Raw genomic sequence first — 27,545 nt, forward strand, 5'->3', positions numbered from 1 at the left:
TACTTCCATATAAATACGTCTCAGAACAAATGTCTGCAGAGGAGGGCAACCAAGATGATCAAGGGTCTGGAAACGAAGCCTTATGAGGAGCGCTTGAAGGAGCTGGGTGTGCCTGGAAAAGAGGAGGCTGAGAGAAGACATGATAGCCATCTTCAAATATCTTAAGGGCTGTCACATGGAAGAGCGAGCATGCTTGTTTTCTCCCGCTCTGGAGGGCAGGACTTGAACCAATGGCTTCAAGTTGCAAGAAAGGAGATTCCGACTAAACATTCAGAAAAACTTTCTGACAGTAGGAGCTGTTCGGCAGTGGAACAGACTCTGATGAGAGGTGGTGGACTCTCCTTCTTTGGAGGTTTTTTAACAGAGGTTGGATGGCCATCTGTCATGGACGCTTTAGCCTGGATTCCTGCATTGGAGGGGGTTCCAACTCTACGATTCTATGATTCTATGAAATGTGCCCCATTGTCTGTAATTCTGTCTGTTTCACACCCACCCAGCAATGGAAATTTCCACCTTCAAGGGAAGTGAAAGGACATCGGGCCTCTGGTGCTCATGTGGTACCCACTGACCCTACTAGATGGACCTCAAAGGGATGGCAATATTCATCTTCATCTCGTTGCATGTCAGAAAGCACAACTGGGTTGGCATCGGGTCCAGAGGTTGCCTTTCCACAAACTATTTAACAGTGATATGTGGAAGAACCATACGCTACAAAACAGAAAAGGTGATGTGGGATGATTCCTCAAATATAAATACAACAGACCCATTTTGCCACACATTTCTTTTTAAAAAATTAGCTTTATTTTCAGAATTCACATATGACAGAAGTTACATAGCCAGTCAAAAGCCTGTGTGTCTGCTGGCAGATCTGGGCAGAGAGGTATTTTCACAAAGCTCAAAGCTCCTTTTTGTTGCAGGTGAGCGTGTCACCCTTGTCAAGAAAGACTAATGCGAGGATTCTTTTGTGACCGTTAAGTTGTGCTCCTGAATATACCTAAGCAAAATCTGTCCTCTCCTGTCGATGGTTTGGAGCCATTGCTTCATTCCTTCACGTCCACCCTGGTTTCCCCAGAATTCCTCATCGACATACAGAGATTGCAAAAGCAGGTTTTGCAAGCATCCTGACTTGAGCACAGTCACAGCTGTCTCAGGAAACCTGACCAAAAAAATTAAAAGTTGTGTTTTTATAGACAGAATCCCATATTCTAAAGTATTAGTGCATGAAGGCAGCATACGAAGCAACCCAACTCCTGCTCCCTGGGATCTATTTCTTTTCTGCCCGATATTTATTGAAGGATTAATTTCATCCTACCCCAAATCTCTAAATTTCTCTTTATTTATTTCTAGATATTTATATAATTATCTTTAAATAAGTTAATATTTTTAGCTGTTAGCCATACCCCCAAGTATTTAACTTTTATATATATACATAAGTCGGATCCTTTTTATGTTGTTTTGTCATATTTTTCATCAATATCTTATTTTTATTTTTATTTAATTTGATTCCTGCTACTGTCCAAATTCCTGGATCCTCTCCAACACTTTCAGTAAACTGTTCTTAGGATCTTCTACTGTAATCACAAGGTCATCTGCAAAAGCTTTTAATTTATATGCTTTATTTCCTACCGTTATTCCTTTTATTGTATCATCTGCTCGTATCTTTTTTGCCAGGGTCTCCAATAAATAATAACAGTGACAGGGGACACCCTTGCCTTGTCCCCTTCATTATTTTACATTTTTCCATAATCCCATTGTTCACAATCAGCATAGCTTGTTGTTCTGAATAAATTGTCTCAATACTTTTACCAAAAGCCTCTCCAAAATTCATCATTTCTATCGTTTTCTTCATAAAGGCCCATGAAATATTATCAAAGGCCTTTTCTTCATCTATAAACATTAAACCAACTTGTTTCTCATTTCTGACCTCTAGATTATTATTATTTTTTTAAAAAAATATTTATTAAATTTTCCAATTTTTTAGATTATTATTATTTATTAAATAAGAAAGGATACTCACTAAACCATCTCCTGCTTAAAAGGAACAGGGCTGTCCTAGTTGTATCATCAATATTTTGGGCACCGTGGGGAGGAAATGTTATTGAGTATATACAGCCTTTGGGTAATACTTGCCAATGCCCATCTTACCTATCTATGCCTTGCAGCAGCCTGAAGTTCAGTTTCGCATCTGGATGGCCCGGTCTGCCTGCGTTGTCAATAAATACTAAGTGTGAAGGCTTGCTCCTCCGGATCTGTAAAAGAAGAATCAACTTGGCAGTAAGAAGAACAGAAGAAGAGTTTGGATTTGATATCCCGCTTTATCACTCCCCTTCAGGAGTCTCAAAGCGGCTAACATTCTCCTTTCCCTTCCTCCCCCACAACAAACACTCTGTGAGGTGAGTGGGGCTGAGAGACTTCAAAGAAGTGTGACTAGCCCAAGGTCACCCAGCAGCTGCATGTGGAGGAGCGAAGACGCAAACCCGGTTCACCAGATTACGAGTCTACTGCTCTTAACCACTACACCACACTGGCTCTCAGGACACAGGTACATGAATGTGAACAGTCTGTTACAGAACATTTTGGGAAATGTTGGCATGTTTGCCCTACACCTCGGTGCTATATGGACATTTTTATGTGTGCAGCAATATCCTCCACAAAGCAATTACGCCTACATTACTAAATGCGAAGTGGTCCTTAGCCGCAGAAGTCTCTCACTTCCCCCAAGAGACTTCATACTTCATCTTCTTTCATTCCTATTTTCTTTCATCCAAAATGTTTACTTTGACATTTAGGGCCAGGGGAAAAGTTTTAGTAAGAAGCAAGAATGCATCGCCAGGCTAGTCCACAAATCACCAAGTGTTAGAACAGAAACTCAGTAATGATACAATGGGCAAAGGATATTGGACATATATACAACTTTAATCATGGGAGAAATTATGAAGGGAGGTTTTAAAATTCACAGCATGCTGCACATTGAAAGAAAATTCTATGAAAACAATGTATCATTGGTAACTGGCTCCTACTAAACTAGCAAAAATGTATAGAACTGCTACAAATGTATGTTGGAAGCGTAAAGAGAAGGAAGGCACATTCTACCACATGTGGTGGACGTGCAAGATGACAAAAGCATATTGGGAAATGATTTACAATGAGTTGAAAAAAATGTTTAAAATAATTTTTGTGGGGGGAAACAGAAAAGACTGTTTATGTACGCTACGACAGCTGTGTGGATGTTATTAGCCCAAAGATGGAAGGAAGACAAAATACCTACAAGAGAAGAATGGCTGATGAAGATGATGGACTATGCTAAAATGGCAAAAATGACCAGGAAGATCAGAGATTAAGAGGATAATAAATTTAATAAAGAATGGCGAAAATTTATGTTACTTAAAAGAACACTAGATCCAGGTAGGTAGCTGTGTTGGTCTGATGCAGTCAAAATATATAAAAAAATAAAAAAAATGTCCGGTAGCACCTTAGAGACCAACTGTTTGTTCTAGGTACAGTGGTGCCTCGCAAGACGAAATTAATCCGTTCCGCGAGTCTCTTCGTCTTGCGGTTTTTTCGTCTTGCAAAGCACTGCTATTAGCGGCTTAGCGGCTATTAGCAGCTTAGCGGCTTAGCGGCTATTAACGGCTTAGCGGCTTAGCGGCTTTAAGAAAAAGGAAACAAACACGCAAGAACTCGCAAGACTTGCGAAGCAAGCCCATAGGGAAATTCGTCTTGCGGAACGACTCAAAAAACGGAAGACCCTTTTGTCTAGTGAGTTTTTCGTCTTGCGAGGCATTCGTCTTGTGGGGCACCACTGTATAAGCTTTCGTATCTGAAGAAGTATGCATGCACATGAAAGCTTATACCAAGAACAAGATTAGTTGGTCTCTAAGGTGCTACTGGACAATTTTTTAAATCTATTTTAAAATAACACTGTGAACAATTAAAAACATTGGCAGGATTTTAAAAAACACTTGCAATGTGACAAGAACTATGGTGAGAACTGAGAGTTAAGAAAATATGGAGAACATTATATGATGCAGTTGGAAAAGAATAACTATGGAAACCATGGAGGGTGAAGGGAAGTTCAGGGATTCAAAGAATCCTATGTGTATATAATTATGATTTATTTGTGACATTAACTGTTAAAAATGAATAAAAATATTTTTATATCTTAAAAAAGTGTTAGGACAGAAACAAACTCAATTCACAGTGAAGTGGCATACCAAGATATGAACCAAGACCAGCTCGGCAGGATTTTGGCACTTCTCGTGGAGCAGTTCCTGAACACAGGGCTCAGAAGGATCTGGCTGAAAGCCACAGCAGTATCGATCCAGGCGGTCATGGACCTGCAGGAGATGTGGAGGATTCAGAGGCGTAAGAATTCTGTATCTGTAATGTCAGACAGAGACCTTTCCTTGTACGGAAGACAAATATTTGCTGGCGGCTGGCAGACAATCTCTAGGTTGTTTCTCCTTGGAGACTGTGTGGTCTACTGGACTGCAGAGTAACTTAGGATCTGGAGCCAAATTCCCCATCGATCATAACTGCCCAGTTTAGTTACTCATTCAGGCCCATCTATAAAACAAGAATGTCAATGGGAACCAGGCAGAGGGTCTTCTCGGTAGTGGCACCCGCCCTGTGGAAGGCCCTCCCATCAGGTGTCAAAGAGATAAACTACTACAGTGGTTCCTCGGGTTAAGAACTTAATTTGTTCTGGAGGTCCGTTCTTAACCTGAAACTCTTGTTAACCTGAGGTACCACTTTAGCTAATGGGGCCTCCTGCTGCCGCCGCGTGATTTCTGTTCTCATCCCTGAAGCAAAGTTCTTAACCTGAGGTAGTATTTCTGGGTTAGTGAAGTCTGTAACTTGAAGCTTCTGTAACCTGAAACATCTGTAACCCGAGGTACTACTGTATCTTGCTTTTAGAAGACATCTGAAGGCAGCCCTGTTTAGGGAAGTTTTTAATGACTGATGTTTTAATGTATTTTTAATCTTTGTTGGAAGCCACCCAGAGTGGCTGGAGAAACCCAGCCAGATGGGCCTGATATAAATAATAAATGATGATGATGATGATGATGATGATGATTATTATTATTAGGCAAGTACTTTCCGCACTTACAGCCTGATCTTTACATGATTTACTTCAGTGACTGGCAATGGCATAGCATGGGGGGACCGTGGCCCCGGGTGCCCCAGGACAGGATCCCAAATTGAGGTCGGAGCCGCAGGGAGGCAAGCAGCGAATGGGACGAGCCTTTGGGGCTGGGATGGGGGCACCTCCTGCTCGTGGCCAGAGAAGGGATGCCCACGCACAACCCGACCTTGGGCTGGCCAGGAGGGAGGGCGCTGCCACCCCCCACCGAGGAGGGAGGGAGGAAGAAGAAGGCGAGGACGGGGGGGCCAAGGCGACACAGCAGCACTCCTGGCTTCGCTTTTCTCTGCCTTATCTCTGCTCCCAGGTTGGGGCTAGTTTGCAAGGAGAGACTCCCTTGTTTAGATGCTGGCCAGCGAAAGGACTAGCCACTGTCCAGTCCACCAGGGAAGCACAACACTTGCCTTGTTAAGTTGTGGGTGAACATATCAAACAGCTCTTGTTTATTCAGAGGCCAGAACAGAACTGAACTGAAGGGCTCAGTCAGCCTGCTTATATAGAGCTCCAGTACAACATTACTGTAGCAACTTTCTAAAACTATCCAATCACTGAGCCTTTCGATCCTTCATCTGCATAAAAACTATCCAATCGCTGAACGTCACTTTTGATCCTTCATTTGCATAACTATCTACAGTATCCCCCTGCTGGCCCAGGGTGAGAACTTCAGTACATAACATGCCTAGAGCCAGCAACCCACGCTACGACACTGGTGATGGGCACCTCTAGATCAGGGGTCGGCAACCTAAGGCCCATGAGCCACAAGCGGGCCACGGGGGTCATTTAACCAGCGCATGAGCCGCCCTCAAACCTAGCCGCCCGCTCGGCGAGTCCCCGCTCGCTGCGCTAAGCCGCCCCAGCGCAGCACAGGGACTCACTTCTGTGGCGCCGGAAATTGCATCTGCGCAGGCACAGGCACCGGAAATCGCGTCTGTCCAGACGTAGGCACCGGAAATTGTTTCTGCGCAGATGCAGGCACCGGAAATTGTGGACGTGCGCACATGATCTGGCCCCCAGAGGGATCTCCGCTGGAGTGAACCAGCCCACGCGAGGTAAACCTTGCTAATGCCTATTCTAGAGGCACACCAGACTGTGAGGGGTTGGCCTACCAGGCTCTTTAGAGCATAGCACATCCACCTTTCCCAGGCCTGGTGTCCTATATGATGTCTGATGATGGAAGATGTTGGCTAAAAGAAAGAATGAGGAGCACACACAGAAGCCTGTGCTTTGCCAGATGGGCCACTACTTTCAGTCACCCTGCACAGCAACAGGAAAAGGCATCAAATTCCAAAGGTGCCAAGTTTCCGATGCCAAGGAAAACTCAGGAGTGCAGTGGAGCAAGCTCCCGGTTCTTCATTTCCCCCCGGGTTGAATTCAAGCCATGGTTACTGTTATGTACTGAGCTGAATCTTAGAACAATAGGATCCGGAATGCAGCAGTCTGATTGGTCCGCAGAAGCCACCCAATCCAGCTCCAGGTGGAAGTGAATCAGCAACCTGATTGGTCTGCAAGAGCAGCCAATCAGGCTCTTGGATTAAGAGAATCAGCAACCTGATTGGGCTGCAGGAGCAGCCAATCAGGCTTCTGGAGGAAGTGAATCCGCAACCTGATTGGCCTACAGGAGCAGCCCAGAATTAGCCAATCACAAGGGGCCCATTGTGTAAATAATATATATATAGCTAGACGTTTGGGGGAAAGTTTCATTCATTGCTACTATGAGCTGAATAAAGAATATGAAATTCACACTCGACTCCGAGTATATTTCAGTTACTTTCCCCCCCCCCTTTGCAACCAGCTGAGTTCAAGCCTGGATGGCAAAGAAAGAAACATTGCCCAGTTTAGAAATGTCAGTAGGAATGAGGGGGCTTGGCTACCACCCATTCTGAAAAAGCAATTGTCTGGCAAGGTTGGAGGCTGCTGAACAGGCCAGACCATCTTGGCTGTGAGTCCTGGAAGACCTCATCTGGAGTCTCTGACTGACTCCAACTACAAAAGCGGAGGCTGCTGAAAAGACTCTTGGGCTGGGGGTGTTGTTTTGTGGGTTATGTGGGGTGGGGGTCAGGAGCCAACTCCTAGGGGCTGAGGAGTATTTGAGGGGGCTCCCCCCTAAAGTTTATGAGCATTGCCATTCAAAGAGTGGGTGGGTACCACATCTTGCGATTGGGCTGGGCTGGGCTTTCCTACCACCCCCCAATATTTTACTCAAGTTGGCACCCTAGGGTGGGGGTTGTTGCTGTCGTCGCTCTTGGTTTTCTCCATCTTTATTTCAGATTTTGTTGCGACTCATGCAGAAACGGTTGTGTTTGGTTGCATAGTTTTAAAAAATGCTACATTTATTGTTTGTGACTCCTTTTGCGATGCGGCAGTTCGGTATTTGTTTCATGTTGCAAGCCGCCTCGAGCCTGGTTTGAACTGCATGCTCCAACTTGTGCAGTTTAAGTGAGGCGTTGATTTCTTGGGCGATTTCGTAACATGAGAAAGCACCGTTTGTTCTCTTTTTCACTGTACCGATAAGTCACACCATTTCAGCAGATGCCGCGTTAGCGGAATATCTGAAAGTGTGAGAGTTGGCAGCCGTTTAATGATGGTTCAGATTTCTCGCCTTCTGAGGTTGCCAGGGAAAATACTGATACCTTCCAAAAATTATCCTAGAGCCACCATTACACAGTTGGTGGCATTGAAATCACTGCTCTTGCATCCATCCCTCTATGGATCTGCATATTGTTCTTAAGTTTGGACAGGACGGGGAGCAGGGGGAAGGTAATATGTATTTTATGGCTCCCAGTACGTTTCCGAGCACAATTCAAAGTGTTGGTGCTGACCTTTAAAGCCCTAAACGGCCTCGGTCCAGTATACCTGAAGGAGCGTCTCCACCCCCATCATTCTGCCCGGACGCTGAGGTCCAGCGCCGAGGGCCTTCTGGCGGTTCCCTCATTGCAAGAAGCAAAGCTACAGGGAACCAGGCAGAGGGCCTTCTCGGTAGTGGCGCCCGCCCTGTGGAACACCCTCCCATTAGATGTCAAAGCGATAAACAACTACCTGACATTCAGAAGACATCTTAAGGCAGCCCTGTTCAGGGAAGTTTTTAACGTGTGATATTTTACTGTATTTTTGGTTTTTACGGAAGCCGCCCAGAGTGGCTGGGGAGGCCCAGCCAGATGGGCGGGGTATAAATAATAAATTATTATTATTATTATTATTATTATTATTATTATTATTATTATTATTATTACTATCGGGAACATAGGAAGCTGACAACAGAAAGGACTCTGGGTTTTTTGGGGAAAGTACTTTCAAACATTTCCCCAATTCCTTATGTATTTTTTACCTTGGTTTCTGCCCCAGCCCCAGTCGAAACGCTGTCTCCCTGTTGCTGGCTGCTCAACAGCGCCCTCCAGTGTCATATTTTAATAACACATTAAAAGCTAAAGGTACCCCTGACCATTAGGTCCAGTTGCGGATGACTCTGGGGTTGTGCGCTCATCTCGCTCTACAGGCCGAGGGAGCCGGCGTACAGCTTCCGTATCATGTGGCCAGCATGACTAAGCTGCTTCTGGTGAACCAGAGCAGCGCACGAAAACGCCATTTACCTTCCCGCCGGAGTGGTACCTATTTATCTACTTGAACTTGACATGCTTTCAAACTGCTAGGTGGGCAGGAGCTGGGACTGAGCAACAGGAGCTCACCCCGTTGCGGAGATTCAAACTGCCAACCTTCCGATCAGCAAGCCCTAGGCTCTGTGGTTTAGACCACAGCGCCACCCACGTCCCTATAATAACACATTAAGAACATTAAAAATAGGATGTCATGTGTCCATATATGTTATCAAAACCATTCCTTAACATTAAAAACCACGAGCATAGATCTACCCTTGGAGCCAATCTCTCTTACAATGCCTCTGTAAGGTTTTTCTTCTTTAAAGAATAAAACCTTGTTCTCCCTTGCATTCCATCCTTCATGCAGCTCTTTATCTCTATAACCCTAGTACCTGCCAAAATAAGTATTAAAATACACACACAAGCCAAGCAAACAAAAAAATGTTTGTACCTGCAAGAAGCAAATATGTTGAAGAAATTTTGCAATGATGCCAAACTCCGGTTGCTGCATATTAACTGCGCAGATAGCCTGGCCATCTCTGTTTACTTCAACAAAACTTGACAGGTTCATTGGGGAATTGGGGTCCAAACTAGATGTTAACATAGAAGTTGCATTTAAGAGCATTCCCGGTGTTGTGCTGCTGGTTTCAGCAGTGGGAAGTCAGGGGGAGATACTTAACTCTTTCCCTTCTGTCTGCTTTTCAGCTCGAAACCCCCTTTCCCAGCCACAAAGTTACAGAGAAAAGCAGAAAGGGATAATTTGGGCCGTGAAAGAAAAATATGTCTATTGGTGTGTTTTGTGCTGCAGTTTTTGGAGGATAAGTTTGTCGAAGCGTGTGTACGCCTGCACTACACACCTGTAGCACAATCTCATATGGAACCGGGGGCTGTGAGAACTGCCAGGTATTTCAAATCAAGTCCTGAAAATAGCATCTGCTTTCTTGTCGTTTTTAAAAAAATCATCCACAGCACACGATTCTCTCTCTCTCTCTCTCTCTCTCTCTCTCAGATTTTTCTTGGCAATGAACCCTTATTCCTGTGGAGAGCTGTTCACAGAGCAATCGGAATTATATCAGCGACTCAAGGTGTTAAAAAAAAGCATTCAAACCCACAACCAACAGTAACAGTCTTTCTCTCTGGAGTTTAGGATGGATTTCCAACGAGCGCAGCTGGTCTTTGGGAAAACATGTGAAAGAGCCATATATTAAGAGAGCTGCAAATAATAAGATTATGGAAAAGTCTTGTGCTCACATTTAATAATGGAAAAGCTCTCTCGTCTTGGTGGGATTTCTAAAGGGCTCTGCAAAGAGTTATTAGGAACACAAGCCATCGGGAGAATACGGCTTGGTTCTCTGCATGAGCGAATCTCTACAGGTCAGTGCACTTAAATCAAAATCTTTGCCCAGAATGGCAGAGGAACATCAGAAGGTGCCTTATACTAAGCCAGGCCAGTGGTGGTGGTTCTTCTTCTTCTTCTTCTTCTTCTTCTTCTTCTTCTTCTTCTTCTTCTTCTTCTTCTTCACAAAGTAATAATCATAAATAAATAAGAATAAAAATGTGCAACCCACCACTCACACCACCCCATTGTAGCTATCCAACCTCCCAAAATTTCAACACCTCTTGTGATGGTTTGACCCCTTTCCATTTTAACAGGACAAATTCTACAAGCACCCTCCATATCTTCTCAAAATTATTTATCCTGCTTATTCCCCATCTTATCTTAATGTCACGTGTTAATTTATCATTAACAGCTATATCCCACACCTCTTTATACCATTCTTCCATTTTATATTCTGCTTGCCCCTTCCACTTCATTGCTATCATAATTTGTGCAGCTGTCAATACATTTGTGAGCAAAACAGCTAAGTCAAGGCAACCAATGTTGGTGGGCTTAAAGATGTTCATTTGTCGCAAATTGATTCTAAAGACCATGCAGCGCAAATTTTAAGTGATTTGGAGCCTTGGTATGGAAGCATCAAGAAGTGTTCTCATAGAAAATTGACTCGTGATATTCCAAGGCTTAAAATGAATTTTATAGCAGAGTTTACAAAACATGTGAATGAATTTATGGCTGTACAGTGGACGCTCAGGTTGCGAACGTGATCCGTGCGGGATGCACGTTTGCAACCCGCGTCTGTGCGTCTGCGCATGCGCGGGTTGCGATTCGGCACATGCGCAACCACCGAAACCCAGAAGTAACCCATTACTCTACTTCCGGGTTTCGGTGGTCCGCGACCTGAAAAAATGCAACCTGAAGCATCTGTACCCTAAGGTATGACTGCACTCATAAGGAGCACCATTCGGCCTCTTATCATGACTTAGCAGTTGCACTGTTCAGGAAAAGAAAGGGAGAAAGAAGGAAGGAAGGAAGGAAGGAAGGAAGGAAGGAAGGAAGGAAGGTTGCTCCACCACCAGGTTTACCTGCAGGAGAAAGTCAAAAAGGGCCAATTTGGCCCATTCCGAATGCAGGACGGTCAAACATCGTCCCTTCCCAAGAGTTGTTCTGGAATCTTCCATGCCACACCGTTGCCTCAGCAGCTCCTGGTACTGCTGCCACCCTAGAGCAAAGGAGTTCTGGTCATTCCCGGGATCATTCAGATGTTGTATGTCGGGGGCCCACCATACGATGGGTCTGGCGGCACCGTCGGTGTATTTGTAAGGGAGCAGGGGACTGCCAAACTTCCTGGCCACCACAGGCAGGCTCCGGTGGAGCCCCAAGACTCTGTCCATGTGGAAAGCTAGAACCTCATAGAGGTCAGTGGGCCTTTTGATTACCCCGCACAGCCCCTCAGAACAGAGTCTTTTGCCGTCGTGGGAAATGGTGTCTTGGTTGGGAGAAAGGACAACCCGGAGTATTTGCCCGTGGGCAGGGATTCGGTCTTTGCTCACAACCGTGCCATTGGCAAGGAGTTTCATCTTCTCCACATCGTCCGGCGTAAACCAGGGAAGGGCATTTTCACTCAACCTCAGACTGCCCTCTCGTCTTCCAGAAACGCCATTGGGTTGGGGCTCCTTGCACCACTGTGATTTCTGCAGCTCCTCTGCGTCTCTGACCCAAAACGAAGATGGTTCTGGGTTCTGAGAGCGAGAGTTTTCCATCGGCCCCCCAATACCTGTTGAGCCGCGGAACAGCTTTCCGCCTGAGGTGATGGCTTTGATGACACCTGAGTGTTGATGTTCGGCGCCAGCTGTCTGAGCATTGGCCTTACATTGTTCCTGAGGAGAAGTCCGTGGGCCTGTGGAGGCATTCTTGAGATATAAAAGAGCACCAAGCTCCGCATCTCGGAAAGGATGAGAGGACAGGGCCGACTTCCTCTGCAGTTTCTGACCCGCCATTTTCTTTGTGCTCAGATCTTCGCTGGCAAAAGTGGCATCAAACTTTCTCATGTTTTTCTGGCCAGTCCTGAAGGGATAGGCTTGGCGCCGGAGTTCTCTGCTGCATTCGGAGCTTTTTGCTGCGACATCATGTTTCTTAACCTGCCCCTTTGATTTTAAACCCCTAAGATTTCGCCCAGCCTGGCTGTTCTGCTTGCGGGTTGAGCTGGGGTTTGGCAGAGTTTGTCTTCCCTGATGGCTGGGCCATTCCCGGCGGCTTTGACGCCAAGCCTGCCAGGCAATGGGGACCGTAGAGGATGCCCACAAATGCTTGGGACGGGCAGCTTTCCCTCGAGGCTCATTCCCAGGCAGGTATTGGAAATTGGACTTCTTGTAGCTGTTCAGGGATGTCGAAGAGAAACTAGTAAGAGCCACCACAGACAAGGCGAGCAAGAAGCAGAAACCAGTCACAGGAGATTTCTTTAGCCTCATTCGATACCATGTTCTCTGGGCCTGCGGAATATGAATAAGAAAAAGAGTGATTTTTCATAATATAGACATGGAAGCACGGGAACGATTGCGGAAGAGGGGTATAAAATTTACAGCTTGCTATGGTTTAAGAGAAAATTATATTTGTGCCTTGGATCCCAAAAGCCTTGGTACTCGGACGTTTTGGCTCCCGAACGCTGCAAACCCAGAGGTGAGTGTTCTGGTTTGCGAATGTTCTTTGGAACCCGAACGTCCGCTGCAGCTTCTGCAGCTTCTGATTGGCTACAGGAGCTTCCTCAGATGAATAGATGGAAGCAAGAATCTAAGGAGAATGATTCTCGCTTCATATTTCTGTACACGTGTAGAGATGTATCCTCCAACATTTCTCTGATGAAAAGAATAATAATAATAGGTAAAAAGGTAAAGGACCCCTGGACAGTTAAGTCCAGTCAAAGGCGACTATGGGGTTGCACTGTGACAGAAAGCAGAGCACATGGAAACACCATTTACCTTCCCGCCACAGCGGTACCTACTTATCTACTTGCACTGGTGTGCTTTCGAACTGCTAGGTTGGCAGGTGCTGGGACAGAACAACGTCACCCCGTCGCAGGGATTTGAACCGCTGACCTTCTTTTTTTTTTTAAATAAATGTTTATTAAAGTTTTACAAAACAAAAAGTTCATCATTTCACATAGATCATTCCATTAATTAAAGCCCACAGAAAAATCAGAAAACAAAAATATATAGTGAAAAAGAAAAATAGAAAAAAGAAAAATCCACTTTAAAAAAATTACAAAATTCCATGTCCCTCTGTCCCGACCTCCTCACATCTCCCTTTTTTGTGTTCCTCTTTATTCCAATCTAATTCAGCAAGTTCAAACCCTTCTTCAAACCATGCTTACAATTATGTTTTTCTAATTTTTATGTCCCAAGTTTTCATTATCTTAGCCCCTTCCTCATCTTATATACTAAGACATAATTTTATTGTGTTCATAACCCCCTTCTCCTTTTTGAAATTCTTCTTTTCATTCACATTTAACCAAATCCCACATGCCCTGTTACCTTCACTTCCCACATCATGTTAACACTCGAACATTTTGCAATATTTTTGTAAATAGTCCTGAACCGCTGACCTTCTGATCGGCAAGCCCAAGAGGCTCAGTGGTTCAGACCACAGCGACACCTGTGTCAATAATAATAATAATAATAATAATAATAATAATAATAATAATGGAAACTGTGAGAAGGATTTGAATTCTGATAGCACAGAACTGGAAGACTGGAGAAATACCATCAAAGGAACAATGGGAAGAGAAGCTAATGAACTATGCAGAGTTGGTAAAGTTAACAGATAAACTGTGCGAAAAAGACAATAGTGACTTTGAAATAGAATGGGAACTTTTACATCATATTTGCAGAAACAACAAAAAAATATAGAGTCATTGGCAGGATTTAAATAAACATTTGCAATTGTATTTATAAAAAACAAGAAACCTAATAGTATGACAATATAGAAGTATATATAAACAGCAGGATGCAATATGAGATGTAATAAACCAGGGATGGAAGTTGAGGGAAGTCAGCAGGGAAGGGGGAAATTTGAATGTAATGTAATGACTATAGATATTGAGGGTTGTTTTTTAAAAAAAAAAAACACAACCCAATAAAAATGATTTAAAAAAGAAAGAAAAGAAATGACACCTACAGGACATGTGCTATGAGCAGTTTCGAAAGAAAGAAAGAAAGAAAGAAAGAAAGAAAGAAAGAAAAACTGTGAGAAGGACCAGGAACATACCAGAGAGTAAATTCTATTGAACTCAGTGTGACTTAGTTCTGAGTAAATATGCTTAGGATTGCAGTGCGAGGCTGCACAATCTTTACCCAGTTACCTGGGAGTAAGCTCCATTGAATACAGTGGGACTTACGTCTCAGTAGACAGTGTGAGGCTCCATTTACAATAAAGGAATAAACACTCAATGTGTTTCCTAAGAAATAGCTGGCTGCTGAAGCATTGAGACTAAAGAATTTACACAGCCTTTTGGCTAAGATCAAGTGTGAGACTAAAGAATTTACAGCGGATTGGTGACTTTTTCCTTCAAAATGAGGGGACCTGCAATTCATACAAGCTTGTGTCTCCAGAGAAGTTTCTCATGGCAATCAGCACATCTGTTCCACTGTGACTATTCTTCGACTGTAACTTGCTTCTCGTTCCTTTGTGTGCCGGTTTGTGGGGGCATAATGCTAGAAAGGCAGGTTAAAATAAATGAAAATTACAAACAGGCTCACTTCCATTCTGGGGGCAAGCCGGATTAAAGTCAGTGGGGCAAGGCTCCAGGATAGTAGTCATTCTGGAAGGTTCCTGGAACGCAACGGCACCGCAAAGCAGATTTTTATGTGATGTCGCAGCCATCCTTAAAGCCCATCTTTTGAGCGTACACCTTGTTACCGGAACGTGCACAGCAGCCTCTTGCACAAGAGATAATCACTGGCATCCTGGCTGTTAAGTTGTGGGTGAACATATCAGACGACACAGCAATTCTTCAAACAGCTCTTGTTTATTCACAGGCCAGAACAGAACTGAACTGAAGGGTTCAGCCAGCCTGCTTATTTAGAGCTCCACTACAACGCAACAGTAACCACTTTCTGTAACTATCCAATCACTGAACGTCACTTTCAATTCCTTATTTGCATATGTGGAAGTGTGTGAAAACTATCTACAGTATCCCCCTGTTGGCCCAGGGTGAGAACTTCAGTACATAACACTGGCAAATGGGTGCCATGGACAATAGCAGACCATGCAAGAATGGATTGTGCTCTCGGTCAGGGCAAAGAAGTTTGATTACCTGACCGGGTAAACCAGGAATTTGTAAATATTTCCATTGTTTCACTTGATGGGTGTTATGTATTCAGTGGCCTGTGTTTGCCTGAGCTTGAGTCTGGACTAAGGATTCTGAGCTCCTGTGTTCTGATTCAATACATGATGTCCAATCACAGAACATTTCAGGATTTGGGCCTCTGCCATTGGCCCTTAGACTCTGAGTCGTGATTTGCAGCTTAGAAGTTTAGACAGCCAATCGCGTTGGGAGTGGGAGTGGCCCAGGCTTTCAGGAATGTATATAAGCCGTTGCTTTGCCCATTTCCCAGTTATGTAGTTCGATATAGGTTCTTGCTGTCATTGCTGTGTCTTGCCTTGTGGGAACCCACTTACATTTCAATGGGTGTGAGGTGGAGGGCAAGGGATAGATGGGGGCAAACATGATTAGCCAGTTTCTGCCAGAAAAAAAACCCTCCCTGTTTGTGACCTATCTATGATGCTTACTAAGGGTGTTGTGGGTAAAAGGGAAAACTTATAAAAGTAAGAGCATCCTTTTGTTCTGGGCTTCTTCCTGCTTCTTTCATGTGGTGGGTAGAAGTCCTGTTGCAACAGTCTTTTGAATAAAGATGAGGCCTACAGGATGCTGTTTTGCTCCTATATTCTTGGCTGGTGTCTTTGTTTGGCAATCCAAGTGAGCCCAAGGATTTTCCTGTAACACCTTTAAGCAGACACCACGGCAAGGCTCCAGGAACTGAGCCATCGCAAGCAAATGAACTCCCAGCCTCATTCTTGCGCCTCACAAAGCTTCTCGTGGGCTCCCCAGCCTCCTGGCTGAAAGACTGGATAGAATTTTCTGCCAAAAAAACTCCTAAGCAGTATAATAGCCGAGCAAAGGGACATGACAGAAGTCTCTGCATTGAACCTGAATAAAATTAAAGCAAAGCGTCCACATTGGGGGACTCTGACTCCAGCAACGCTACCTGAACGAACTCCAAATGAGGCTCCCTGCCTTTTCTCCATCTGTACCTCTTCCTCCTTGAAGTCCCTTCCTTATTATTATAATAATACATTCTATCCAGGACCTTTGCTGCAAGCTTGGTCTCGCATCGCAGAAAACAGAACCAACATAAATTGCGAGGAGATGCCAGAAATCTGTTATTAATTTCCTTGTCTGCTCCTGCTCCGATCTCTTCAGAGGCAGCAAGCATCCTCTTCTTGATGCATTCCAGCGCCTCTGCCTCTCTCTCTCTCTCTCTCTCTCTCTCTCTCTCTCTCTCTCTCTCTCTCCCCCCTTCCAAATACAGTGATTGACAGGATCGTTGCCTGTCCTGGTTAAATGTCATGATGATGGAACAAAAAAAGAATGAATACCGTATTTTTCGCCCTATAGGATGCACTTTTTCCCCTCCAAAAATGAAGGGGAAATGTGTGTGCGTCCTATGGGGCGAATGCAGGCTTTCGCTGAAGCCTGGAGAGCGAGAGGCGTCGGTGCGCACCGACCCCTCTCGCTCTCCACGCTTCAGGAAGCTATCCACAAGCCTTGCGCGCCCGGCGGGAGTTTCCGCGGGCTCACAAGGCTTGTAGGCGGCAGCCTGCAGCCCGAAGCATGGGGTGCCCTCTGGAGGATGCTCCGTGCTTCGGGCAGGTGTCCGCAAGCCTTGTGCGCCCGGCGGGAGGTCCCGCCGGGCGCACAAGGCTTGAGGTGGCAGCCTGTTCTGTGGGCTGGGGTCGGGGGAGGCTCGGGCTTCCCCTGCCCCAGCCCCGCGGCTGGGGGGGAAAATATATTTTTTTTATTCATTCCCCCCCCCCCAAAAAAACGAGGTGCGTCCTATGGGCCAGTGCGCCTTATAGGACGAAAAATACGGTATATGACTCCTGGTTGGAGTGTGTGTGTGTGTAGGCTGCAAACGCAGAAAAGTACAGCAGAGAAATTACTGTACGGTGGCCACTTAATGCTTTGCTGGGGGCGGGGGGAGGAAATGCATCACTTTAAATAAATTTTAAAAGAGGGTACAGATTTACTTATTTATGCAGAGTAGGTTAACTGTCCAGGTGTGGACTATTGGTGGGCAACATCTAGGCTTCTGGTCTCCCTTCTTACAGTTTTTTAAATTTTTTTTTATCTTACTGGGTTTTTTAATCTTTAAATCAGACTCGGAGCAGACATCCCTTCGAACAGAGGATGCCTTCAAACAGAAGTCTGTCCTCTGTAAAGTAAGGCACATGGTCATCCTAAATTACTGGAACAGCTATGCTTTAGCAGATCTACTGTGAGCAAATGTTCCCAGCCTGCTGCTTTACGCTACAGACTCCAGCTCCCCAACCTTATACAGTGGTACCTCGGGTTAAGAACTTAATTCGTTCTGGAGGTCTCTTCTTAACCTGAAACTGTTCTTAACCTGAGATACCACTTTAGCTAATGGGGCCTCCCGCTGCTGCCAAGCCGCCACCGCGCAATTTCTGTTCTCATCCTGAATTTCTGTTCTCATCCTGAAGCAAAGTTCTTAACCCGAGGTACTATTTCTGGGTTAGCGGAGTCTGCAACCTGAAGCGTCTGTAACCTGAAGTGTCTGTAACCCGAGGTACCACTGTACTGTACTCAACATTAAGGTCTCACAACAAATGTAACTGATTTGTAAGAAATACAGCCGTACCTTGGTTTTCAAACAGCTTAGTTCTCGAACATTTTGCCTCCCAAACACCACAAACCCGGAAGTGACTGTTCCGGTTTGCGGACTATTTTTGGAAGCCAAACATCTGATGGGGCTTCTGATTGGCTGCAGGAGCTTCCTGCAGCCAATTGGAAGCTAGGCTTTGGTTTCTGAACTTTTGGGAAGTCGAACGGACTTCTGAAACAGATTCCGTTCGACATCCAAGGTACGACTGTACTGTGCAATCAGAAAAAAGAGACAAGGCATGTACTTTTGTAAAGCAAGAAAATCTTTAATAAAAATATTTTTTAAAAAAATAAAATAAAAAAAGAAAACATTTTGCAGCTTCCAAGCACAAAATATTGCTTTCTGGTTTGCGTCCCCTGGCTTTGGTGAGTTTTGGCTTGAATCCCTTCTGCTCTAGGCTGTTCACCATCAACAACATGCAATCTCCCTTTCCCTCTCCCCTTTCACAAATGAAAGATGATATCTTAAAAGCAAATGCCTTGTGTTGATTCTGGCACCCAATATCAAAAGCCTAAAGCGGCTTAGCGGTTGTGAAGGAGATGGTGTGGAGATTGGGGGGCGGGGAGACAACCCACAACCGTCTTGCTTCTGCAAGCAACATGCTCAACATTTCCCCACTAAAACGCCTGCCTGCGTCAGCTCCACACTGACAAAGGAGAGAGGCGTTTTTATTTTATGGCTGAAATTCAGCCCAGTGCCAAACCCATACATGCGGTTTTGATTGCTGGCGTGTATACAGGAGAGGGGGGACAACATGTTTCACCCTGGAAGTTAGGAACATCCCTTGGAAAGGGAGAATAGCGCTGTATGTGTTGCTTGCAGAACATCCCAGATCCAATTCCTGGCATCTCCAGTTAAAAGGATCCAGTTGAAGTGGGGGATGGGCAATATCAGTTTCTCTCAGTTGCTGGTTTCCCCAGACTTAGGTCCAGTTCCACACATTTCCACATCAATTTGCAGGTTGTTCTTTTTAAGACCTCGTGAAAATTCGCCAGCACTTTAGCACAAATTTCCCCTCATATCCACAGGTTTGCATGCAATTTGGACAGAAAGTGGTTTGTTCGTTTTTTGCATGCTGTTTTCACTAATTTATGCATCCCTGATGCCCATTTTCCCCTACTATATTCTTCTTCTTTGGCAATCACTTGTAGCCGAGTAAGATTGTCTTCCATAAACACAGTCTTAACAGTGAGTCCGTAAGTGACTGTGGAGGCCAATTCTGGAGCCACACGTCCTTCCACAGTGGGGAAATTGGTTTCCAGGTGGGAGTTGATCATGGTGTGGATTTGCCAAGCGTGCCTTCCTCTTAGCACGTTTCTCCCTTTTGTCCTGAGTTCGAGTGTCTTCAAAGCCCACGACACCTTTGGAAAAGGCTGTTCTTCAACTGGAGCACTTGAAGACCAGTGTTTCCCAGTTGTCTGTGTTTCTACTACATTTTTTAAGATTTGCCTTGAGAGAGTCTTTCAACCTCTTTTGTTGACCACCAACTTTACGCTTTCCATTTTTAAGTTCAGAGTAGTTGCTTTGGCAGACCATCATCAGGCATCCGCACAACATGACCAGTCCAACAAAGCTGATGTTGAAGAATCATTGCTTCGACACGGGTGATCTTTGCTTCTTCCAGTACACTGGCAGAAAGTTTACCTGTCTTCCCAAGTGCTATATACACATTGCTTGTCTGGAAAACAGCATTGCAAAACTTGGGGAAATGTGATTTTTGAAGAGCGGCCAAGTTTTGCTTTGTGTATTGATTCAGAAAGTGTGAATTTGCCTTTAAATGAGGACTGCTTCTAATCTGTTGATGATCCTGAGGTGGGAGGCCCGTCAGATGGGAATTCACTGAATGAATTTCCTTTACTTATAAAGGTAAAAAACAGAGGTGTGTAGAACCAATGAAAGCTCATGCCTTTGTGAGGAGATATAAAAAGGACTTCGGTGATATTCTGGGAATTCAGCGCGAAGGAGGAGAAGAAATGCTACTAGGCAGTTGAATGTGTATGCGTACTCCATCCCTTTCCCCCCACTTCCATGGCCCCGGACATTGGAAACCCACGCTATGCCACTGGCTCCAAGTTGTCTCTTGTCAAATGTTGGCGCAGTTACTTAGCTAAGGAAAGAGAAAAGCAAATGTGGGGCGGAAGAAGGTGGGAGAGGCAGAGGAAACTATTCCTTCCAGAGAAGGAAGCTCTTATTTAAAAGCACAGTAGCCCAGAAAACACTCCACAGTTATTTGCACCCAGATTGACGCCGTAGTTGCTTTTTTGCTGAGATGGGGGTGTTGCCATGAGTTAGGCCTTGCGAAAGAAGTCAGAATGCAATGAGCTGGCAATGATGTTGTCTGGACTCTCCATCAGCAGAGGCTGAATGAAGTCGGAACAATTCTAGGCTGAACATCCCGTACGGAAGGAACCACAGTCTTGTTTTATATTTTTCTTTCTTAATGGGATTACCAGCTCTCACTCCCAACGGCTTCAAAAGCTGTTGTGTGCCTCCTTAGATTCTCCAAAGCCATTCTTAATAATTTATTTTTCTGAAGAAGAAAAAATGCTTTACATATTAAAAAAAAACCCCTCTATTTTCACACTGCATACAAAACCGCAAAACACAGATTTTCAGTTTCTTCAAGATTTGCAGTGTGCTCGTTTGTTCCTCACAGGGGACAGCATCGGGTTCCGTTGAAGGCATGCAAGTCAGCAGATACGGTCTCCATTTTCCTTTCCCCAAGGAATGCATAATGTGCATTCTTTAGATTCCAAGATAGCCAGATGAAAGGAGTGGAATTAAGAGTGGGGATCCCTGCAAGTCGCTTGGAGTTTACTTTTTGTACAAAAATGAAAAGGACAAAAAGCAACTATAATAAATAATCATCCTCAAAGGAAACTCCCCCCTCCCAAAAGCGAAATAATTTTCACTTGTTCTGAGACCCCATTTCTGCTGCTGTCAAGAGAAAAGAACAGCAAAAAGCCAACACACATATGCTCAAAATCACCACTCATGAAAAGGAGAGTCACCTCTCCAATGCATCTGTGTACATTGGCCACGATCCCAAAGTCCGCGCAAACGCAGGTTCCTCTGTGGTCTTCCCTGGCCCAGTTCCTGGCCTGGCTTGGCTTGCTCCCACGAGTCAACAAGCCACTTTTTCAGACACCCAAGAGGTTAAAAAGTGGGTTGTGGGTTTGCCAGTTTGCTGAAGTGACCTGAATTGGGAGAAAGGCCCAAGTGTGCAGGCAGACTAGGGATCTCTGCATGACATCAGCAAGGGTTTTTCAGCCGCAGGCACAAACTATGAGCGGAACCAGCCCAATCATTTGAGACTGTGGGCAATCGTAATCATAACAGAATATTTTGAGCAGCCAAGTTTTTTCTGCTGCTGATGAACGACAAGGAGTGAAGACAAGCACCATCCTATGGGAAACGAAAGGCTCGTAGGTAGGGGGATATCGCAGAGATAGAAGAAGAGGCACCCCACTTTCTGGGTAACACCCACAATGCCACGAGAATGAGCAAGGTAAGTCCTACCCCACTCAGCAGTGGTTCTTGCCAGCCATGTGGCCCAATGGGTGGGTGGGTGACCCAAATACACAATGAATGAATGAATGAATGAATGAATGAAGCACTTTGCGCACATACGGTATACTGTACTACAAAGATCAGATGTGGCAAAATAGCACATCCAGATGTGCCAAAATAGCACATCAGGTTTGCCTGAAAAGACTTAGGTTAGTCGCTTCCTTAACCAACGGAGAAAGTCAGACTGTTGCAGGCTGAAAGAAAACTATATGAAAATGATGTACCATTCCTTTTGACTCCTAGTAAGTTAGCAAAATTAAAAGATGCCTGCTTCTTGGGAGAAAAGCAATGACAAACCTAGACCACATCTTAAAAAGCAGAGACAAAGGTCCGTATAGTTAAAGCTATAGTTTTCCCAGTAGTGATGTATGGAAGTGAGAGCTGGACCACGAAGAAGGCTGATCGTCGGAGAATTGATGCTTTTGAATTATGGTGCTGGAGGAGACTCTTGAGAGTCCCATGGACTGCAAGAAGATCCAACCTATCTATTCTGAAGGAGATCAGCCCTGAGTGCTCACTGGAAGGACAGATCCTGAAGCTGAGGCTCCAATACTTTGGCCACCTCATGTGAAGAGAAGACTCCCTGGAAAAGACCCTGATGTTGGGAAAGATGGAGGGCACAAGGAGAAGGGGACGATAGAGGACGAGGTGGTTGGATACTGTTCTCAAAGCTACCAGCATGAGTTTGACCAAACTGTGGGAGGCAGTGGAAGACAGGAGTGCCTGGCTTGCTCTGGTCCATGGGGTCATGAAGAGTCGGACACAACTAAACGACTAAACAACAACAACAACAACGAAGTTAGCAAAAATGTGTAAGACAAGTACAACTACCTGCTGGATATGTAAAGAAAAAGAAGGTACCTTTTATCATATGTGGTGGTCGTGTAAAGTAATAAAAGCATTAGGGGAAATGATATATAATGAATTGGGGGTGTCTGTTTAAAATAACGGTTGTAAAAAAACAACCCAGAAGCTTTTCAATTAGGAATTGTAGGTACCGACATCTCAAAGGAGCAGAAAAGACTTTTTATCTATGCTACAACAGCCTCAGGGATGCTACTAGCCCAGGGATGGAAAGAAGACAAAGTCCCAACTGGAGAGGAATGGCAAACCAAGCTGTTGGAGTACGCCAAAATGGCAAAACTGCTCAGGAACCAAAAAGACAAAAACTTTAAGAAAGAATGGGGAAATTTTATAATGTATTTAGGAGACCACTGTAAGCAGATGAAAACATTAGCAGGATTTTAATAACACTTGTAATGTAACAAATACTATGGACAATATGAATACATACAAAATATGGATTGTGAAATAATATGCAGTTGAAAACATTGACAATAAGACCCATGGAGGGGATGGAGGGGAAGCCTAGAGATTAAGAGAAATCTCTAAATGTGGATGTTTATTTGGTATTGTTATAACTCTACGCTTGTTAAATCAAATAAAAATTATTAAAAAACAACAGCAACCCCAAAGGAGAAAGAACCATACGTTGCACAATTAACAACTCTGGCCTGGCTCCATCTAAGAGTGCTAGGCTCCCTTTAATATGCAGACGGCATGTCTGCATCAGTGCTCAAATGTGCAACCTTGCACATATTTTTGAAACCACTACAGTTCTCTCAGAGAAAGGGGGGGGGACAGGCTCAGCATTCTTGTCCTCCAAGAGCCTTTACTGCTAAAACAATTCCCTACACTCTGTCTTGCTAACATCTAGCCTTGGGAATCGGTAGTGATCCTTGCCGTGAGTGTCACCCTATGTTGTGTTGAGGATTGGAAAGTTGAGATCCTGGCCAGTAGGTGTGGAGGGAAAGAATTGGCTCTCTGATTGACTTCCTGGACAAGGATTCCTAGAAGTCATACTGGAACTAGCTCACATGGTAATGCCGAGAATGTCAGTTGGCTCAAGGAAATAGTCACAGAAACTCTCCAAAGGAGACTTCCATCTTTCGTTTAAAAACAAATCAACTTCATGAATTTTTGTGGAAGGGAGGAGGATGGTTAACGGATGCTTTCATTGCAACACTTGGCTCTGGAAATCAACTCATTCTCAAATGCCTGCAGGCATGAAGGATGGAAATATTTGCGCATGGGCATAATCTTGGGACAAACCTAGACAGCATCTTAAAAAGCAGAGACAAAGGTCCGTATAGTTAAAGCCATGGTTTTCCCAGTAGTGATGTATGGAAGTGAGAGCTGGACCATAAAGAAGGCTGATCGCCGAAGAATGGATGCTTTTGAATTCTGGTGCTGGAGGAGACTCTTGAGAGTCCCATGGACTGCAAGAAGATCCAACCTATCCATCCTTAAGGAAATCAGCCCTGAGTGCTCACTGGAAGGACAGATCCTGAACCTGAGGCTCCAGTACTTTGGCCACCTCATGTGAAGAGAAGACTCCCTGGAAAAGACCCTGATGTTGGGAAAGATTGAGAGCACAAGGAGAAGGGGACGACAGAGTACGAGGTGGTTGGACAGTGTTCTCGAAGCTACCAGCATGAGTTTGACCAAACTGTGGGAGGCAGTGGAAGACAGGAGTGCCTGGCGTGCTCTGGTCCATGGGGTCACGAAGAGTCGGACAAGACTAAATGACTAAACAACAACAACAACAACAACAACAACAACAACAACAACATCAATAATAATAGAAAGGACAATTAATTTCTATGTGTCTATTGGCCCATTTATCTCAGTACTGCCTCTACACCGGTGGGCAGGTCAACGGTTATGTCCCTGTGGAGATGGCAGTATTGAGTCAGTGGCTCATGTGTTTCTGGCTTGCTCTCTTTATAAAGATTTGAGAAGTAAGGTTATTGCCCCTCTATTATTGTCTATGCCGGGTCACTCAACAATTGCTACTGTGTCCTTTCGTCTAGCATATCAAGATGATCAGCTGACAGCAAAAACCACAGGGTTTTTAGCAGGGGCGATTAGAATAACATCTATTATTTGATTATGTAAACCCCCCAAATGTATTTTCTATCGTTTGGTTTTCCCCTCTTATCTTCAGTACATTTTATTTTATTTTACTGCTATGGCTAGCAGCTGATGCAAATAAAGATTCTTCTGATTCAAGCTCTCAAGGTTTCAGACAGAGGGCTTTCTCTGCCTTCCCTGGAGAAGTCAGAGATGGAATTTCTGACCTTTCGCATTCCACGCAGTATTATTATTACTATCATTTATTAAATTTCTATACCTGTAGATCTCAGGGTGGTTCATAACCATGGCCTGACATCTTTTCTCAACAGGCCATCTTGGTTTAGTCCACCTTTCCCCCAAAGTAAGGTCCAAACTGAGCCGCACAACAGTTTTCATTGCCGTCCAGGATAATAAGACCACATTCCCACATGACGCCTGCTGTGCAACTGAACAGATAAGAGGCTCCCTATTTGCTTTCCCTCAGCTGACTTGCCACTAAGTTGCTGGCTGCGGGGCCAGGATGGCACCTGTCACAAATCCTAAAACTCATCCGTCTTGTATCGGTCAGCCTTAGATGAGGCACAACTTGTTTTCTTACAGTTCCCCCAGGGTGGGAGTTAATGCCACAAGACACACGGCTGGCTCCCCATCACTGGAACCGAAGCAAGGGAAGGCGCATTGGGGAAGTCTGAGTTTCGGACTTCCCCGAAGAGTGGAGAACTGTAACGTGGGAACAAGACCTTTGCAAATCCATTTGTCCCCCTCAAGGATTTCTCTCACGTAGAGGCATTTTGTAGACTGAAGCTACAACTCTAGTGCCGGCCCTGCCATTGGACAGAGTCGGGGGGGGCTGCCTCAGGCGGCAGATGCTGAGCGAATGGCGACAGCCCTCCATTCCTCCTGATTCCCCTGTTGCCCTCAGGTATACCATCCCATTGGCAGTAAGATTCCTGTGCCAGGATGGTGGGATTCTCTTTATGGCCTGGGGTGGCAGGTGCCTCCTTTGCCTCAGGCAGCAAAATTCCTTGAGCTGGCTCTGAATCCCGTACAGTGGTACCTCAGTTTACAAACTTAATCCTTTCCAGAAGTCCATTCTTAAACCGAAACCGTTATTGAACTGAGGCACGCTTTCCCTAACGAGGCCTCCCGCCGCCAGTGTGCTTCCTACCATTTAGATTCCGTTCTTAAACCAAGGTAAAGTTTGCAAACCGGGACACTACTTCCGGTTTTGCGGAGTTCGTAAACCGAATCGTTCGTAAACAAGACTGTTCTTAAACCGAGGTACCACTGTATTTGGGAGTAAGCAACACTGAACTTCCTAGGACTGCACTACAGTGGAACCTCAGGTTAAGTACTTCATTCGTTCTGGAGGTCTGTTCATAACCTGAAACTGTTCTTAACCTGAAGCACCACTTTAGCTAATGGGGCCTCCTGCCGCCGCTGTGCTGCCGGACCACGATTTCTGTTCTCATCCTGAAGCAAAGTTCTTAACCTGAAGCAATATTTCTGGGTTAACGGAGTCTGTAACCTGAAGCGTCTGTAACCCGAGGTACCACTGTACTAGGAACAAAACTCTTACCATGCTCAGACGGAGAGTTTTCTTCCTTTTCCTCCCACCTCCTGTCTTCACCTCCGGCTCAGTTGCCTTTTTTAATCGGTTGCCCGTTAATTTCTCATCGCGCAGCTGGAGGACCCCATACGTCGGACTTCCCAAGAGCACAGAACATCAGCCGTCAAGATCTCTGGTCTCTCTCCATTTCTCGCTCTCTCTCGGGCTAACTGCAACCAGATGTTACATCTTCAAGGTGCATTCCCAGCCGCCACACTTTGTTGGGAGAGTTTGGTTTGCAGGCTGAGCCTCTTACTCATCTTTCAACCAAAGAAAAGAAGAAAAAGAGGAGGGAGCTAGGTTTTCAAAAAATACAGCCTGTGAATCTCTTGCTAAACTTTCCAGGTGCAGCTGTAGCTCGTAGAGGTGTTCAGAGGGACCCTGTGCAAACGGGGAAAAGATGATTCTGAGCCATAGGAGCAGCCAGCCAGCCAACTTAGTTGCTGAGTGTTCAAAGTGTGCCAGGACTGGCAGACTTGTGGGAGGGGGATCAGAGGAAGGGGGGAGGCCTGCTCGCATTGCAGAAGCTCTTTTCACAATAAAAGCCTTCTCGGATTTCTCTTGAAACACTAAAAGCCTGAGCCGCGAGCCTTAGTCCTGGGGGGGGGGGGGAGCTGGCCAGGCGCTCCTCTTGCACAGAGCAGAGAAGCACACTGCGTCGTTTGTGGGCAAGCGGTTCACCAATGAATACTAGGTTGGAGAAAACGCAGAAAGGTGGACTCAAAGAAGTGGGTCCAGGAGGGAGGCAGTATGGTGCAGTGGTCAAAGCAGCGGTTCCCAGTGTCGGTGGCATTGCCCCCGGATGATCTGGGTGGGTGCTAAGAAGCAAGGAGATCAACAGTTACCTCATTCTGCAGTTATCTTATGGGCAGTATCATTTGTTTGTTTTTGTTTTCCAGTTGCCGTGTCCAATATATAGCCAGTTCATTATTTCTGTTGCGCCTCCCAGAATTTCAGGTTGCTATGCAAGCATATAATATTTGTACACCCACAAGCCCACGATTTATTACAGCTGCCACTAGTGAGCTTCTGTTCATTTTCACCACTGTCATAATTATCCTGTTATCTTTATTATTGCTATAAGCTTGGGAGGGGTGGGGGTTTGAGGCTCCCCTAAATTCTGGGATCTGGGAAAGGGTTCAAATTCAACTAAGTTCTGTGTTGGTTAGGTGAGTTGTGTCTAGGATCGCAATTTTTCTGATCTGAGCTGGGAGGGATGTGGTCAGTTTGCAAGGGCCAGCAGGCTTGGGAAAGTGGGGTCAGAGCATCGTGTGGGTTGATAATTTGAACCTGGGACTGTGGCCGTGGGAGAAGCAGGACCCTCTTGGAGTGTAATGCTGGAAGCCCCTCCAGCTCAGGTGGTGTATATGTGTAAATAAACCATATATCATAAAGACACCACAGTCTATGCCATGCC

General features: G+C 45.1%; 1 protein-coding gene across 3 annotated transcripts; it reads right to left on the reverse strand.

Annotated features, from left to right (window-relative positions):
- Positions 1-778: 778 nt before the first annotated feature.
- GASK1A (golgi associated kinase 1A) lies at positions 779-26,156 on the reverse strand. Of its 3 annotated transcripts, XM_053359161.1 has the most exons (6): positions 26,099-26,156; positions 14,664-14,781; positions 11,158-12,564; positions 4,215-4,337; positions 2,146-2,249; positions 779-1,156 (listed from the first exon to the last, which is right to left on the reverse strand). In XM_053359161.1, the coding sequence occupies exons 3-6, from the start codon at positions 12,541-12,543 to the stop codon at positions 946-948; spliced, it is 1,824 nt and encodes a 607-aa protein (XP_053215136.1). In that variant the 5' UTR covers positions 12,544-12,564; positions 14,664-14,781; positions 26,099-26,156; the 3' UTR covers positions 779-945. The 3 variants fall into 3 exon arrangements, with proteins under 3 accessions (XP_053215136.1, XP_053215135.1, XP_053215137.1); XM_053359160.1 differs by lacking the exon at positions 14,664-14,781 and having other exon boundaries at positions 26,099-26,150; XM_053359162.1 differs by lacking the exons at positions 4,215-4,337; positions 14,664-14,781 and having other exon boundaries at positions 26,099-26,150.
- Between the last annotated feature and the right edge of the window lie 1,389 nt (positions 26,157-27,545).

This window comes from Podarcis raffonei, chromosome 12 (genome assembly GCF_027172205.1).
Source record: "Podarcis raffonei isolate rPodRaf1 chromosome 12, rPodRaf1.pri, whole genome shotgun sequence".
Classification (NCBI taxonomy): domain Eukaryota; kingdom Metazoa; phylum Chordata; class Lepidosauria; order Squamata; family Lacertidae; genus Podarcis; species Podarcis raffonei.